The sequence below is a fragment of the Panthera onca genome, chromosome C1 (genome assembly GCF_046562875.1).
Source record: "Panthera onca isolate mPanOnc1 chromosome C1, mPanOnc1 haplotype 2, whole genome shotgun sequence".
Taxonomy (NCBI): domain Eukaryota; kingdom Metazoa; phylum Chordata; class Mammalia; order Carnivora; family Felidae; genus Panthera; species Panthera onca.
This window is the reverse complement of record NC_138346.1, coordinates 207515751-207531909: the sequence shown is the minus strand read 5'-3', so window position 1 is coordinate 207531909 and position 16159 is coordinate 207515751. Positions and strand designations below refer to the sequence as shown.

The 16159-nt window shown below is 54.6% G+C and overlaps 2 protein-coding genes across 2 annotated transcripts; one reads left to right on the top strand and one right to left on the bottom strand.

Annotated features, from left to right (window-relative positions):
• Positions 1 to 69: 69 nt before the first annotated feature.
• Positions 70 to 6767, top strand: MRTO4 (MRT4 homolog, ribosome maturation factor). The gene is made up of 8 exons (XM_078452305.1): positions 70 to 267; positions 2704 to 2762; positions 3953 to 4056; positions 4767 to 4848; positions 5027 to 5094; positions 5358 to 5509; positions 5906 to 5982; positions 6093 to 6767. The coding sequence occupies exons 1-8, from the start codon at positions 240 to 242 to the stop codon at positions 6237 to 6239; spliced, it is 717 nt and encodes a 238-aa protein (XP_078308431.1). The 5' UTR covers positions 70 to 239; the 3' UTR covers positions 6240 to 6767.
• Positions 6768 to 7512: 745 nt separating this feature from the next.
• LOC132676437 (aflatoxin B1 aldehyde reductase member 4-like) lies at positions 7513 to 16043 on the bottom strand. Its single transcript, XM_078452303.2, is given in 7 exon segments — positions 7513 to 8346; positions 9195 to 9265; positions 9865 to 10262; positions 10991 to 11095; positions 11293 to 11446; positions 11448 to 11478; positions 13856 to 16043. Coding segments are annotated over 5 exon segments (1113 nt in total). The 5' UTR covers positions 14508 to 16043; the 3' UTR covers positions 7513 to 8346; positions 9195 to 9265; positions 9865 to 10091.
• Between the last annotated feature and the right edge of the window lie 116 nt (positions 16044 to 16159).

The following is a 16159-nucleotide window of genomic DNA, read 5'->3' as shown; positions in this document are numbered from 1 at the left end:
CCTCCGTGGACCATAGAGTTGGCAGCGCACGCGCAGCCCTCGCTGGGGCCCTCGGGATTTGGAGGCCTCCGGGTGCGCTTAAAGTCGCCCTAGAGAAGTCTGGGTGGAAAAAGGCGGGCTGTGGGGCAGATTGGGTCAGGCACGCGCGAGGGCAGCCCCGGAGGGCCGTCCCAGAGGCCCCCGCGCCACCCGGGTCCTAACAGGCAGCACCGCCTTCCGACACATGTGCGTGCAGCGCGATGCCCAAATCCAAGCGCGACAAGAAAGGTGAGTGAGGGGTCCTGGGATCCGGGGGAGCACCGCCGGCTGGCTCCCAGCTGCGGTGGGGACGTGAGTGGGACGCCAGGGCCTCCGCGAGGAGCTCCGAGTGGGACGCCCGGGCCTCCATGAGGAGCTCCGCGGACTAGCTGGGAGCTGCGAGAGGGCTTCGTGACTGGGGTCCGGAGTCTGCTCGGGTCAGGGGAACGGAGACTGTCTTGCCGGGCCTTGAGTGCCTTTCCAAGGCTTATTGGGCCGGAAAACAGCTTCTGAGCACCCGAGCACCCGATCTCGCCTTCGCCCACCTTTTCCACCCTAGCCCATCTTCCTTAGCTCTTCGCGCGCCTGCCACCCTGGCCGCTTTTCCTTTAAGACGGGTTTAATCCCAAATCTGGCCTTTTCACTTGCCGTTGCCTCTGTCTGGCATGCTTATGTTTCGGTCTTCATGTGCCTGGGTCTGTCTCAGCTGACAGTTCATAAGGCACGTCTTAAAAGGCCACTTCTGACTCTTTTATTGTGGTAGTGTCTCTCCCACACAGACTCTCTAGCACAGCCACTGAACAAATATACTTGGGAGCCTAGTACTATTGCATCCACACGACTCCTGAAACAGAATGCTACAGGCACCAGTGACAGTCACAACAAAGTTTATTGCAATGAGAGGCAAGGCCGATCGATGGGGACCAACACTCTTGATCAGAGTGCAGCCTCGAACAGCCAGGGTACAGAGTTTTTATGGCCGATCACATCGTTTTAGCATCACCTGGGAACAGAACAGCAAAACAGTTCCCAGACTAGTTAGAAACAGTTCCCAGATTAGTTAGAAACAGTTGCCGGATGAGGTGATTATTTTAGACTTTCTGCCACTAAGTTGCAACCAGTGGATCTCCTTGACCTTGCCTCTGACGCTCTTTTCTTTGAACTTCTGTTTCCTTAGTTGGTGAAGCCTGATTTACAAGAGTAGGAAGCGTAATTTATAAGAGTAAAGCAAGGCTGTTATCTCTTGACCTTCAGTGTCAGAACAGAGCTGTCATTTTTCAAGCTACAGTGTCAACACAAAGCCGTTATCTCTCAAGCTACAGTTAGCCCTACACTACAATTCAACCCTTACAGTACTCTAGGCATTGGAGGATACAGCAGTTACAACAAGAAGACCTAGAGTCCTCAATGAGTTTAACATTTAGTCACTGGAAATGTTATCCCCCAAAACACCAAAAATCCTATACGGTCAGATTCTAATGAGTCTTATGGACTAAAGATAAAGAATTGATATTTCATATAATGCAGCCAGAGAGAGGTCTCTGATGAGCTGACAAGTGAGCAGAAACCTAAAGAAAGGAAGTGAGCAATCCACGGAGTTACCCGGGAGAATGGTATTCCAAGGAGAGGGAAGATAAAGTGCAGAGGGGCTGTGTGGCTGGAGCAGAGTAAGCAAAGAAGGGGAGGGAGGTGGGCAAAGAAGACAGGGCTTTACAAGCCTTTGCAAGGAATTGGCTTTCACACCCAGGTGAAATGGGTAGCCACCTGGGAGCTTGAGCAGAGGGATGACAGGGCTTAACTTTTAAAAGATCACCCTAATTTCCTTGTTGAGAACAGACTGGGGAAAGTGAAGCTAGAGGGCAAGGCTGGAAGGAATGAGACCAGCAGCAATCCAAGAGAGGGTCACACTGGCTTGGTCCACTATTGTAGCAGTGAACCTGGTGGGAAATGGACAGTGGCGTTCTGTTTGCCCTCCTGTGCTGCCCTTACCCTGACTGGCATGATTGATTACCTTTCCAGGTATACGCCTTGTGAGTGCCAGGCAGACTGAATAAGAAATAGCCCCTTACTGGGGACACTCATGGCCTTGCATTTGATGCTTTGTTAAGTGTTTGTGGAATGACTGGGTTCGGTAGAGGGAACCCTGGTGAGATGGCAAATGCCAAACCCTTCTGCATATGAGGAAATTGGGCCCCAGCTCTTGGTAGAGGTGCTTGCCCTCCCCAAAAAGACATTGCTGCATCCAAACTGCAGAACAGGTTGTAGCAGAGAAGATAGAGTCCCCAGATTCATCATTCCACAGCTTAAGCCACCAAGATTTTCTCTACGCCCCATGGGGAGTGGAGGGAGGGGATCAAGAAGGGCCCTGGCAAGCTAGGTATCCCTCTGAAAACCGTCCAAGAACAGGAACAAGCCCTGCCCCCACACCTCAGTACAGCTTTTTAAGTTAGCCTAATAGGAGCGAGGGAACACCTGGTTTGTCTAAGTAACAGGAAGTATGTCAAGGGATCTCCAGGCTCAGGAACACTAGAGAGTTGGCGTTCTGGGGACCCTGGGAATACAAAGCCCTGGTGCCTTTCCTCAGGCTGGCTTGGTCCAGCTGAGCTACCAAAGGGGGGAAGGAAATGACCCTGCAAGGCTTCTGGATATGTGTCTCATCATCTATCTTTTTCTTCTTTGTATTAGTTTCCTTAACCAAAACTGCCAAGAAAGGCTTAGAACTGAAACAGAACCTGATAGAAGAGGTAAGAGCTCATTCTTTTTATCAGTTCAGATTTTGGTTTACAAAGGTGGCTATAGGGTTGTCAGGGAAATAACTTTTTTAAAACACACACACACATACACACACACACACACACAAACATCACAACCACCACAAGGTGCTGGTTCAGCCCTTTTTCCTCCAGCAACAGCACCCGATAAAAACCCCCGTAGTAACGATTTCTGGTTTTCACAGAGCTCTTACTCTGTGCATGGCACCCCACTAAGTACTCGACGTGTGTTCCACTTCATTCATACGTGTCTATGAATAATGATCACTGTTATGCATCTAGGTAACAGAAACTTAAATTTGGTAGCCTGCCCAGTGTCAAAAAGCTGTACAGTCACAGGGCACCTGGCTGGCTCAGTCTGTAGAATATATGACTCTTGATCTCAGGGTCATGAGTTCAGGTCTCATGACGGGCATAGAACTTACTTTTGAAAGTTGGGGGTGCACCTGGGTGGCTCAGTCGTTAAGCATCTGACTTTGGCTCAGCTCATGATCACAGTTTGTGAGTTTGAGTCCCACATCAGGTCAGGTGAGCTCAAGGCTTTGGGTGAGCCCTGCCTGCCTCTCTCTCTCTCTCTCTCTCTCTCTCTCAAAAAAAAAAAAAAAAAAAAGCTCTGGGGTTACTAGATGTAAGTGTACCAGCCAGCCCCTTGTCTACATTGCTCCAAGGCTGCAAGCTGGGTGACAGTAGATTGTCCTCCAGCACAGTGATTCCTTTTCCGTGAGACCTTGTCATGGCTGCAGCCAGCACTGTGGGCAGAGCGGGGCCGATGAGCCGCTTCTTCTTAGTAAATAATAAGGTGTTACAGATTTCCATTTCACAGAAGCCTTCCAAGTGTGGCTGAGCGTTTCTGGGTTGTCAGTTAACGGGCAAAGCAAAGCGATCCATTCCACTCATGGCCACAGATAACCTGGGAAGACCATGGGATGTTGACCCATGGCCCAGCTTCCCCTGCGCTTTGAGATCACGCCTGCTTTGCCTCAGGGGAGCCCCTGTAATCCGTGATCATGACTTCAGTAATGGAAGTAAGGAGGAAATGATGAGATTAGAGCCTCCAGCTCTAAACTTCCACGGTTGTTAGGGACCTAGAGCAGATTTTTTCCCATCTGAGGCCCAACCCGTGCTGCCCCTTGAACTCCAGAACCCCATGAATTGTCCCGCAGCTTCGGAAATGTGTGGACACATACAAGTACCTTTTCATCTTCTCCGTGGCCAACATGAGGAACAGCAAGCTGAAGGACATCCGGAACGCCTGGAAGCACAGCCGGTGAGCAGGTGGCGGGAAAAGGGCCTTTCTGAACAGAGAAGCAGCCAGGGTGCTCTCAGAGCAAGGGGCGGTTATTGACCCTGCGGATACCACCTTATTAAGGATAAAGTGCCACACCCCCCAGAGGCACTTTTTAGCTGTTAAAACTGGCCTTGTGTTGAGCTTCTCAGGGGCAGGATTTGGTAGTTGCTCAGGGAATGCCTGAGTAATGATCCCTCAGGAGAAGGGGCATCCTTATCCCTGGAGGCTGGTCCTTTTAGGAACATCCCATCAGTTGTAAAATGTTGATGTGTCCTCTGAAATGACACAGTGACTTGAGAGCCATGTGGCGGGTACCTGCCCTTGGGGTGAGTCTCTGATGGTACGAGTGAGTCCTGGTGTGGCTCAGACCAGTGACTGTGCCTCTTCCACGTTTCCAGATTGGGGCGCTTAGTGGGTCACGTAACACCCACGGGCTGGTAGTCAGAATATTGTGAACGTTGAGGTCTTCAGGCAGGAAAATCACGAGAGGGATCCTTGGCTGTGGACAGAGCAGGCAGGGCTGTGTGGAAGAAGTAGGAGCCTCTGGCCACACCTCCTACTGCGGAACAGTCTGGGCCTGTGCTCGGGCTCCCTGGAACTAGAGCTGGTTTGCACCTAACGGGGGGGGGGGGGGGGGGGCGGAGGATGGGCAGGGCGCTTCCTTCACAGACCTCTCTTTTTCTGTGTAGGATGTTCTTTGGCAAAAACAAAGTGATGATGGTGGCTTTGGGTCGGAGCCCAGCTGACGAGTACAAGGACAACCTGCATCAGGTGAATTTCTGGCCAGTGGCGGGATCAGTGAGAACAAGGCCTGGCTTACAGCTCAGTTCTCCTTTAAACCCCAGACTCGGAATAGCACCCCCGCCCTACCAGCTCCTGACAACCAAAAACATCTCCAGATTTGGCCAGATGTCTAACGAGACTGGGCCGACCCTCTTTTGTTCTGTAGGTCAGCAAGAAGTTGAGGGGTGAGGTCGGTCTCCTTTTCACCAACCGCACCAAGGAGGAAGTGAATGAGTAAGTGTTACTGAGGAGCAGCAGGGAAGGAATAATCCGGGTACTTTATACAGTATGGAGGCGTTGAGTCAAAACTGGTTCCTGGAACACTGCTCCTGGGTCTTCCTTCTCTGCAGCACCGTGCTCCGAGCTGACTGCTGGTCAGCAGCAGAGATGGACAGGGAGGTGGGGGTGGGGGGAGAAGAGGCCAGGGGGCCTGACTTCATGCGGGGCTGGGGGGCCAGTCAGGAGCCTCCCCTCCTACCACTGATCTTTTCCCAAAGGTGGTTCACAAAATACACAGAAATGGACTTCGCTCGAGCTGGAAACAAAGCAACTTTCACCGTGACCCTGGACCCGGGACCCCTGGAGCAGTTCCCCCACTCCATGGAGCCACAGCTGAGGCAGCTGGGCCTGCCCACTGCCCTCAGGAGAGGTACGGGTTAGTCCCTGTAGCGGAAAGGTCACAACTTAGCTGCCGGGAATGCAAGCTTGTGAGCTCAACAGACCCCCTCTGGCTTTGTGGCTGAGCAGGTTATTTCTGCCGGCCTCCGTTTTCTCCTGTGAAAGTGGGACTGAGTGACCACCTCTTGCTCGGGACGAGAGTGGCAGTAACTTGCAGCCAGAATTCAGCTAAAGGACACAAGGGAGGCTTCATCCCCCCGCAGACCCTCCTGAACGCTTGCTGGCTTAGCACGAGTGTGCTGGGGTTGGGCAAGGTGGAGTGGGGTCGGGGGTGCCAGCCAGCCCCCTCCCGGCTCTGGGCAGCGGGCAGAGAGCTATGCACAGGCCTCTGTGCAGAAGTCACTGTGTGGGGTCCCCTTCTCTGTAGGTGTGGTGACCCTGCTGTCTGACTACGAGGTGTGCAAGGAGGGCGACGTGCTGACCCCAGAGCAGGCCCGTGTGCTGGTGAGTCTGACCCCTTCTGCATCCTGTGGCCTGTAGCACAAGGGACCACGGCCACTTCGTGCCACACATGCTCCTCCTGACCATTGGTTCCCTTTACACATCTCTTGCAGAAGCTTTTTGGATATGAGATGGCTGAATTCAAGGTCACCATCAAATACATGTGGGACGCACAGTCTGGAAGATTTCAGCCAATGGGAGAGGACTTGCCTGAGAGTGCGCCCGAGTCAGCAGAAGAATCAGAGGGTGAAGACGACTGACAGGCGCTTGGGGCCAGGACACGTGGGACTGCCGCCCCGCTGGGGGAGCAGCAGGGAGCGCAAGACGGATGGACTGCTTTTCTATAAGGTGTAAAACTATCTGCAGGATGGCTCCCTGTGGACAACAAAGAGGAATTTTCCTAGAAAAAAGACCTTGGCTTGGGCTTTGGTTTGGATTCCCAGGATGCCTTTCCTTTTCCGCGAGCCAGCTTCCCACGCTGGCTCCTGCATGACGGCTGGGGTGGGAGAGCCGCCACCTGCACCGGCAGTTCGCTCCTCTGGCCTCTGTGTCCCCCTACTGGACACGGAGTTTGCCAAGGAATACGGGAGCCCTGGCCGCCCTTCCTTCCGCTTTCTTCCCCTCCTCCCAAACCAGGGCCGGGAGTCTTATAGAGAAGGAGGGACACTTTCACTAAGACCAGAGTAAAGCCACTGCTGAAACCCAGAGCAGATATTAAAACTGCTCAACAGCACACCGGGACCTCTTATTCTTGGTAGTGACTCCAGCAGTAGGTTTTTACCTAAATTGTTCTTGGTGGCGAGTATCCCGCGAAGGATCTCTGAGTGACAGGAAATCTTCGGGATGTGTGGCCCTCTTTCTCTTTTGTGTGTAGCAGCATGAGTGCCATCTCCAGCCGCAGTGTCGAGAGATCAGGCTGGATTCGGGACAGGAGGCTGGGAAGCCTAATCCGTGCTCCTGCCTTCTCCCCCCAAGCCCTCGGGAAGGACAGGAACCAGGCTGCAGGCAGCAGAGGAAACAGATTCACCAGGTTCACTCCCGGGCTGGGCAGCCAGGTCTAGCACCCGCTTTGTCCAAGCAGGAAGTGGCCGAGTGGACCACAGCCCCAGCCCTTTCACGTGAAGGCAGCTGGGGAATAGAGGAAATAAACAGCTTGTGAACTGGGACTGGGGAGAGAAAACAGGCTCACTAAAGCCATTTAAGGCCCAGGGTGAAAGTGAAAGACAAGGCCCTCTGCCACCTCAAGCCAACACTGGCCCTAGCAGAAGTCATCGGGACGTTGGTGGCAGCCAGGTGCCAGGCTGCATGACAGGGGGCTACAGGGGCCCTTCCTCAGTCGCCAGGTTCTGTGCCAGCTGCTCCAGGCTGGACATGCCCAGGATGACTGCACCCCCCGTGAGCACCTTGCAAGGGGAGACAGCCACATGGGAACCGTTAATGCACCATAGCAACCAGCCCTGCCCCGCCCCTGCTGAGACCTGGCGTCAGATTCTGCCTACATCCTATTTTATTCCAGAAACAATTTATGTCTTGAAAGCCTTGCCTCTGCAGGCAGACGTGAGTTCAGAGGTGCTCCCCTGTGCTGCTCGGCAGCTGGGTAAACCTGGGTTAGTTACTTGACCTCCCCGAGCTTCAGACTTCCTTTACTATGCAGGGTGGCTGTGGGAATTAAAATTTTGTGAAGGATTTACTTCAGGCCTGGCACTTACCCGCTCAAGAAAGGGCAGCCCTCAGTAGGCCATGGCTCGAGCCAGAGGAAGGTGTTAGGGACACACGGGACAGCAGAGAGGGGAACCCTGCCAGGCACAGAGTCAGACTCTGTGGAGTGTGCCCCCTGGGACAGAACAAACGCTAATGGCTAAAAAGTGTCCGTTTCAGAGTCCAATCTGTGCTCATGTAGCTGCGGGACCTTAACGGCCTCTGAAATGTTTCCCCACACGTAAAATTGGGATAATCACGCTTCTAGGGCCAGTAGAGCGCGTAATGTGGCATTGAGGAAACCGGATTAGCATGAAGAAATACCGGAAGAAAAGGAATAATCTCGGAAACCATCAAATAATTGTGTAGCCCTCTCCCTTCCGTTGTCCCCCTCAGCCCACCAAACAAAAAAGGGGAAAAACCCATCCGGGACAGCGGGTTACCCGGAGCTGGGGGCGCTGCCGCAGTGTGCACGGCCTTCTCCATGAGGGCAATGGTCTTGAAGTGGTGTTCCTTCCAGAAGCTGGGCAGGTGGGGAGGGTGGCACAGCGGTCAGTGCCAGGAGGTTACTCCAGGGCAGGTATCCACACGCCGGTCCCTGAGGCGCTGAGAAGCCAACCTCTTAGCATGCATGTGGCCTTCCGGTCCCCCAGCGGGGCATCTTGTAGTCTGGTGGTGGGGGTAGAGAGCACACAGTGGGCAAGAGGAAGAATGCTTGCATTTAACATGCTCACTTCACTAGGTGTGAACAACACAACCCCCCAAATCGGGACCCAGGTCACCAGGGTGCCGCCTGCCACCGGCCCCACGAGTCCCATCTCTGAGCTTGGCTGAAGCCACCTGCCTCCACTTTTCCCTGCTCAGTGAGGAGAGGGGACGCTCCGTGCCAGCCCCTTGCAGCAAATGCAGAATGTAAAGGAGATAATGGACCCCATCATGCTTTGTAAACTAAAGAGCAGACAGCGTCAAAACTATCAGGCCTTGATTCCCCAGGGTGAAGCCCAGGCCCTGGCTGCTTCACTGCGTGGGGCAATGGCTCCTAAAGTGACAACCTGGCCTGAAAGGTCAGAAAATGCAGTGAGGAGAGGGGGATGCTGGATGAGGATTGACATCACAGCAGTGCACACAGAGTGATCTCACATATCAGACACTTTAAAAGTCCTTGGCCCGGGGTGCCTTGGTGGCTCAGTCGGTTGAGCATCCAGCTTCGGCTCATGTCATGATCTCACAGTTCATGGGTTTGAGCCCCACATCAGGCTCTGTGCTGACCGCTTGCTCAGAGCCTGGAGCCTGCTTTGGATTCTGTGTCTCCTCTCTCTGCCCCTCCCCCGCTCACGCTTTGTCTCACTCTGTTTCTCAAAAATAAAAATGTAAAAAAAAAAATGAAAAGAAAAAAAAAGTCCTTGGCCCTTTGAACAATACTAACATTGGAGCCTCCTGCACAAAACTCAGCTTCTTGTTCTGGTCCCAGCGACGTTGGGGTGGGGAAGGCAAGTAAACTACACACAGAAATTAACCTTGGAGGCTCATCTTCATTAATGTAGAAAGATTCAGTAGCTTTCCAGCAATCCATGGATGGTGTCTAGATCTGGTAAATGGAGGAACAGCGATAAGGTGTGCATTTCGGGGCTCTTGCAGTAAAGAGCTGTTTAAATCCTCACGACTGATGAGTGCAACTTGGAAATGGGTTGCTTTGAGCCATGGGTACATATTGATGGCTTTTTCAAATTTTAGAAAGTGGGAAACGGAAGGGAAGAAGGCTGATCCCAACATTTGTTCAACTGTAACTATCGACTGGTAATGATTTCATGGCCAAGAGATTACAAAACTCAGATTCCTTTGCCCGAGGTGAAGGGCCCACTAGCAGTGGGGCAGGAGTGCCAGGTTTCCCAAGTCCTCATCCAAGGGCCCCCCTCCCGCTGTGCGCAGCGGGTGAGCCCTTCCAGGGAGAGTCTTGGGGATCTGCCAGAAGGCCCAGGGATCACATTCCCAGTCCAGGCCCTAATCCCTCCCAGGAGACACGATATAGTGGCAGCAGGGATCGGGGAAGAGTCAGGAATGCAGGGGCCTCGGTCTGAGCACCAGGAGGAGGTGCCGGTCCACAGGAAATCAGCCCCAGAGACCCCCTATTTCAGACTAGGGGGACCCAGGCCAACTCTTGTAGGACACGGCCCACCTCCAGCTCACCTTTTCTTGTACGTCTCAGCCCAGTTATCCCCAAAGAAGCAGTCCACAGGTGGCTCCCCACCATCGTCCTCCTTGTACTTGCCGGTCAGCGGGAAGACTGCCATCAGATCCACTGGCCCTCACCACTGCCACAAGCTGTTCCAGACTGGCGGGGGGATGGCAGGGAACCCAGGAGAGCCGGAGGACCCAGCCCAGCCTCCCAGGTCCTGGGCCGGGCATCTACTATGTCAGGAATAGGCAGACACAGGGGCCGGGAATGCCCTCCCGCCCACGGGGAGCCTGTCCACACGGCAGCCCATACCAGCCAGAGGGTTGTAGGCATAGAACCTCAATAAAAAGTGCCTGAGGCAGGGGAGGAGCTCCGTCTCCACCTGCTGGGCGGTGGCCTTGTACATGCCCTGCAGATAGAAGAGCCAGATGGAGAGGGTACACATGTCAAAGGAAGAGACCTCAAATCTTCCCTTGCAGAACCCCCAGTTTGCACCCTATCAATCCTAGGGCCTTAACACTCAGGGCGTATGCTTAGTGGAAGGAAAATTCATTTATTCAGCCAACATTTCTGAGCACCAACTATGGGCTGGACATTGAATTTCCATCCACACACCCAAAGGACAAGGCCTCAGCCCTGAGAGATTTAATAGCAAGGTAGAGCGTAAACGGGTATAATCGAGACAAGCCTCAAGTACACTAGTAAGTTCTGTGAGCAGTGCCTGGCACCAAGTAGGGGTTCAAACATTTGCTGGATGAATGAGAAGAAGATACGTAGAGTCTGAAATCTCAGGTTCCTCTGGGGCATCAAGACGGGCCATCTAAGCGGGACCTGAGCGCTTACTTCTACCAGGGAGAAGGGGAGGAGTGGTCCAGGCTGACGCACAGAGACAGGGCGGGAAGGAAGGGCCCGAGGAGCACATGCGGGCCATGAGGGGAGCCAGGGCCAGAGCCCACAGGTGCCCGTGGGTCAAGCTGAGGAGACTGCACCTCATCCCCATGGCACCCGGCAGCCCTCTACACGCTGTCGGCAGGGGAGTGACTGCTAGGGAGAGGGCACAGGAGGCAGTCGGAGGGGCCAGGGGAACCCGGGATCAGCAGCAGCCCCGCGGACGGGCCCTGCAGCCCTGGCCCTCACCTGGTACACCGTGGGCAGGATCCAGCCACTGCTCTTGCAGAGGGTACAGATCTCGGCCACCTCCCAGGCAGCATAGTTGGAGAGGCCAAGCTCCACAAACTTGCCCTGCAGAGGAGAGGCCTCAGTCAGAAGCCGCCACGGCCCAGGACTCTAGAGAGGAGAGACAGGGGTGGGGACCCCGGGAGCGGGGTCTGCCCCCAGCTCTGCTCTGGGACTCCCCTGGTGCCTCCACTCTCCTGGGCAACGGCAGGCCAAGGAGAGGACCGGCAGACCACTTCCTGGAGCTCGGAGGCTGGCCTCACCTCCTGGTGCAGCTGGTGGCAGGCACGCAGCGTCTCTTCCACGGGGGTGTCGTGGTCAGGGGCATGCAGGTAGAAGAGGTCCACCCTGGAGCACTGCAGCCGCTTCAGTGATGTCTCTAGCTGGGTCCGGAGACTGTCAGGCTTCAGCGACAGTCTCCCAGGGATTGGCCTTGGTGGCGACTTTTGCTTTGGGGGGAGTAAAATTAGAGTTCAAACCAGTCTGCTGAACACTGGAGAGAGTCTAGCGTAATGGCTAAGACACATCTGGGTTTGTATCCCAACTCTGCCATTACTAGCTCTGTGACCTTGGCCAAGTCACTTAACCTCTCTGAGCCTCAATATTCTCAACTGTCAAGTGGTAGTGACCATGGTACTATCTTGCATGGTGGTCCCAAGGATTGATCAGAACTTGAATGGACGTGCTCATTGTCATCACTATGATGGATTATTTACCAGGCACTAAGGGCTGGTAGAGCCAACAGTTGGTCCCTGCCCTCAAGGACTCACTGTCTAAGGGGCTACTATACAGTAAGTGAGGCAATGATATGTACAAGGTGCTAGGGGAGCCCAGAGCATAGAGGCATGAGGCCCCCTGGGAGTTCAGGGAATGCTTCCTTTAGAATCTGAATCTTGGTCTCCAAGGAGAAGTCAGCAGCTGCCAGTTGAGGAAGGGCAGGAAGTTCATTCTAGAGGGTGAGGACAAGGGCAAAAACCCAGAGGAAAAGAACAGAGGAGCCATGCCTGCAATCCCAGGGATCTGCAGCACTGGGTTCAGGCGGGTGCACGAGGCAAGAGAAGGCCCACAGACCGGATGCAAAGGGACTTGAGAGCACCCTGTGGAATCTGGACTTTACAGGGCCACGAGGAGCCTCTGAACACCTTCCAGCTGGGAAGCTAAGTGGACGGTCTTGCAGTTTTGAAAGATGAATCTGAACAAAGCATGGATAAAGAGCCTCGGGCAGGTCCGGAACCAGGGAGACCAGCAAGGGGACCATGGCAGGAAATCAGGAAAGAGGGGCAAGAGGCTGGAGCATGGGCCCCGGGGAAGGAAACGCAGGAACCCATCAGAGAAACAGCCCAGTGCCATTGCGTTGAGTCAGGTTCATTACATACTTTTCTCTCGAGCCCCCATTAAGAATCCAGGGTGGCCGGACTGATGGGTGGGAGGAGGGCCTCTCTGCACATTTGGGGCTTGGCCAGTCAGCTCAGCCGACCGGAGGGCAGTCAGCGGGATAGAGGACGGCCCACTTGGAAAAGTTTCATTCCCTCACCTCCTCACCCTCTGCCCCTCCCTGTTCTTCAAGTGAATTAAACTTCGGATCTGAGGTTTGAGGACTTTGGCCCAGCCAGCTCCGACGGGAAAGAAGGAAGAGAAGGAGGGCTTGGAGAAGAAAACACCTTCAGGAATATTACCAGAGCGGTCAGAGAGGCAACCAGGTGATCTGGAAAGCGTGAGCACCGAGACGCAGGCATGTTCTCTTGTTCCAGATCCAGCATGCTGTGAATCACGGGAGAAACCAGGCAAGACTCTACGAGAGGGGAGAAGAGCTTGAGTGACACAGCGCGTGTCCTAATAACACTACGGATAGTAACAGCCAGTATCGCTGAGCCCTCCCTGTACCCGCCCAGCACTGCCCGAAGCTTTTCACATGGCATCAAACCGAGAATGGACGTTCCCCTGCCCACACACAAACCCTCCACTTAGCTACATCTGCCTGCTCCAACACCCTTGGGCTTTGCCAAATCGCATTCCCTTGGCACCCCTGCTGCCCACCGTGTGGACGCCTGTTCTCTTCTTACTCCTTGGCGGACTCTATCAGTTCTTCAGTGTCTAATGTTCCCTCTTCTGAGCTTTCTTCAACGGCCCCTGGGGAAATGCTCCCTCTTGTGGACTTCCCCCAGCCTTCTCTGGAATCCCAGCTCCCTGGATTGGGTTAGTGCCAATTTCCCTTCTATGACCTCAGAGGCTAGCACGGAGGGCAGTTAGAAACGCTACCACCTCCCCTCTCCCATCCTGCCTGCTCTGCCCACTGAGTAACCGCAGCTGCCAGGCACTGCCAGGCACTGCCAGTCTCGTGAAGTGGGAGGCACTGCCGACTGAACGTGGCACCCCGAGCTCCACAGAGCAAAGTCTAGGGCCCAGAGCAAGGAGGATGCAGATCTCCCACCCGTCCCAAAGTCTGATCCGGGGCTGTGCCAGGGAATGCCAGAACAGTAGGGGCAGGGTTCTGGCAGATGGGGCCCGCACAGGGCACCCGCGGGGGGACGGGAAAGGGGGCAGGCACTGCACAGCACCAGATTCCAACCCTTTCAGTGCCCCCTAGAAGAGCTAACCAAGGCGTCCCAGACTGGACCTGTGTGGGACATTGCTGTAGGGAGGGTCCTGGACGATCTTCTCGGAAGGGAAAAGAGGAAAGGAAGGAGGTCAGGACAAAGGATGTCCGGCTGTCTGGAGCTAGACGTTCACGGAGTTGCCGGGAGGTCGGCGCCCGGGAGGGGCGCGCGGCTGGGACACGGCTGGGGCCGGCTGGGCGCCGCAAAGTGCACGGGAGGGACAAGTTACCTCTGCAGTCGCCGCCGCCCAGCCCGAGGCCCAGGCCGCCCAGGATGCTCTCGGACTGGCCGTCGTTGTACATGAAGGCCGTGTCCAGCTCCGTGTGGCCGCGCTCCAGGAAGGCGCGCACGGCCGCGGCGCTGGCTGGGGCGTCCATGCGGCGCCCCATTTCCAAGGTGCCCAGCACTGTGGCGGGTCAGGCCGGGGCCCCCGAAGCGGCCCGCGCGGCGACAGGGGCCGGGACTTGGCAGCGGCGGCGGTGGCGGGCCACTCTGGCGCCCCGGGGCGTGGAGCGCTGCCGTCGGGAGGCGGCGGGAGTCAGCGCCAGCCGAAATCCGCTCTGAGGTGTCTCGGGCCACGCCCACCGGCGTTGGGGGCGGAGTTCGGAGGCCGAAGGGGGCAGGGCTTTGGGGACCGCGTGCGCTTGGTTGGCAAGGAGGGTTGAGCTAGTTCGGAGGGTTTCCAGCGAACCCGAAGGCCAACGGCTGGCCCTCCTGGGGCCTCGCTGCCACGTCTCCCCACCTCCCTCGGCCTCCCCTCGCCCTGAACTGTTCCGGGGGCCCGGCGTCGTTCCGGAGGGGGTTTTCCTACGCGCTAAAGTGTCTTGATGTGAGAGGCCTTGGCTGGGGGAATGAGGCTCTCGGGGCTGTCCCGCCGCCATGCGGTCCCAGAAGTGGGTGTGTGATCCCTCCAGTTCCGACTTGCCAAAGGCTTTGGCCCGAGGCCCTGTGGAGTGACAAGCAGAGACAGTCAGGCTCGGATTAATCTATCCCAGCGAAAATACCTTTCCAACATGAAGGCAAAATAAAGGCTCTGTTCAGACAAGCAGAGGGACAGAGCATTCACAGCAAACTTCCACTGTTATAAGTATTTGTAGACCGAAGGAATTCGATTTTCGAATTTACCCACACAAAACATGAGGGGTGCTGGAGATGGTCAACGTGGGTGAATACAAAACACATTTGTTTAACCTTTAAAAAAGATCATTGTGTTTTTATAAAATTAAACATAAGTTTACCATATGACTCCCCGAAAGCCTATGTTCACACAAAAGTCTACACACCTGTGTTTTAAATTTTTTTTTAATGTTTATTTAGTTTTGAGAGACAGAGTGTGAGTGGGGGAGGGGCAGAGAGAGGGAGACACAGAATCGGAAGCAGGCTCCAGGCTCTGAGCTGTCTGCACAGAGCCCGACGCGGGGCTGGAATTCACAGACGGCGAGATCATGACCTGAGCTAAAGTTGGATGCTTAACCGACTGAGCCACCAAGGTGCCCCTAAATTTTTTTTTTTTTAATGTTTATTTACTTTTGAGAGACAGAGAGACTGTGAATGGGGGAAGAGGAGAAAGAGAGGGAGACAAGGATCAGAAGCAGGCTCTGTGCTGACAGCAGTGAGCCTGATGAGGGGCTCCAACTCACAAACTGTAAGAATATTACCTGAGCTGAAGTTGGAGGCTTAACCTACTGAGCCACCCAGGTGCCTGGGAACCATCCATTTTATTGTGGGTGAAGACAAAGAAGGGTGACTGCTTTTGTAGAGAATGACATTTTGTCTGTAAGGTGTCTCCCTCTAGCTGACAAGTGGGACATTTCTTAGAACAAAGAGCCTGATGGGTGGTTTGGTCTAGAATTTCCAAGTTAAGCCCCTTTCCTTACTTCATGTTTAGCAAGCTCAGAGTGTTGACTTCTGCTGCTTGCCTCCCTTGCCCAGAGCTAAACCGGTATTTCCGCACCGGGAATGCTCAAATCCCAGCCATCAGACCTGGGATTTTCTTTTCCAGCCTTGGGTGCCTCCTGCTTGGAGGAGGGAAACGGGGCCCCTGGCTGCCCATGCCACACTTCCAGCAGCACGAGACCCAGGGCTAAGGCTGAGTGTCTTACAGATGACAAGGAGACAGGAGGCTTTCACTAAGAGTAAAGCCATTCCTGAAATTGAGTTTGCGAAAAATGTTCCGCAGCATCTTAGGAGGTGCCTGGGAGCGTCTTTATTCTTCTTGACGGAGACTCTAATGGAAGGTTTTGGCCTTGATGATTCTAAGTACCTCCATTTCATGAGAAGATTCTGAATAAGAGAAAATGCCCTTCAGGGTGTATGGCCTACTTTTCTTCCTTTGTGTACAGCAGAGTGAGGGCCAGCTCAAACCTGCTGTTGAGAGTTCAGGCTGGATTTGGGACAGAAGGCAGGGGAGACCCTCGAGAGGGCAGCCTGCACAGTACCTCTGCCCTCCGGACACTCCATCTCATGGTTCTGCCCCTCTCGCAGGAAGCCCCTAGGCAGGATGAAAACTGGTCGCAAATAAGTCAAGGAGACA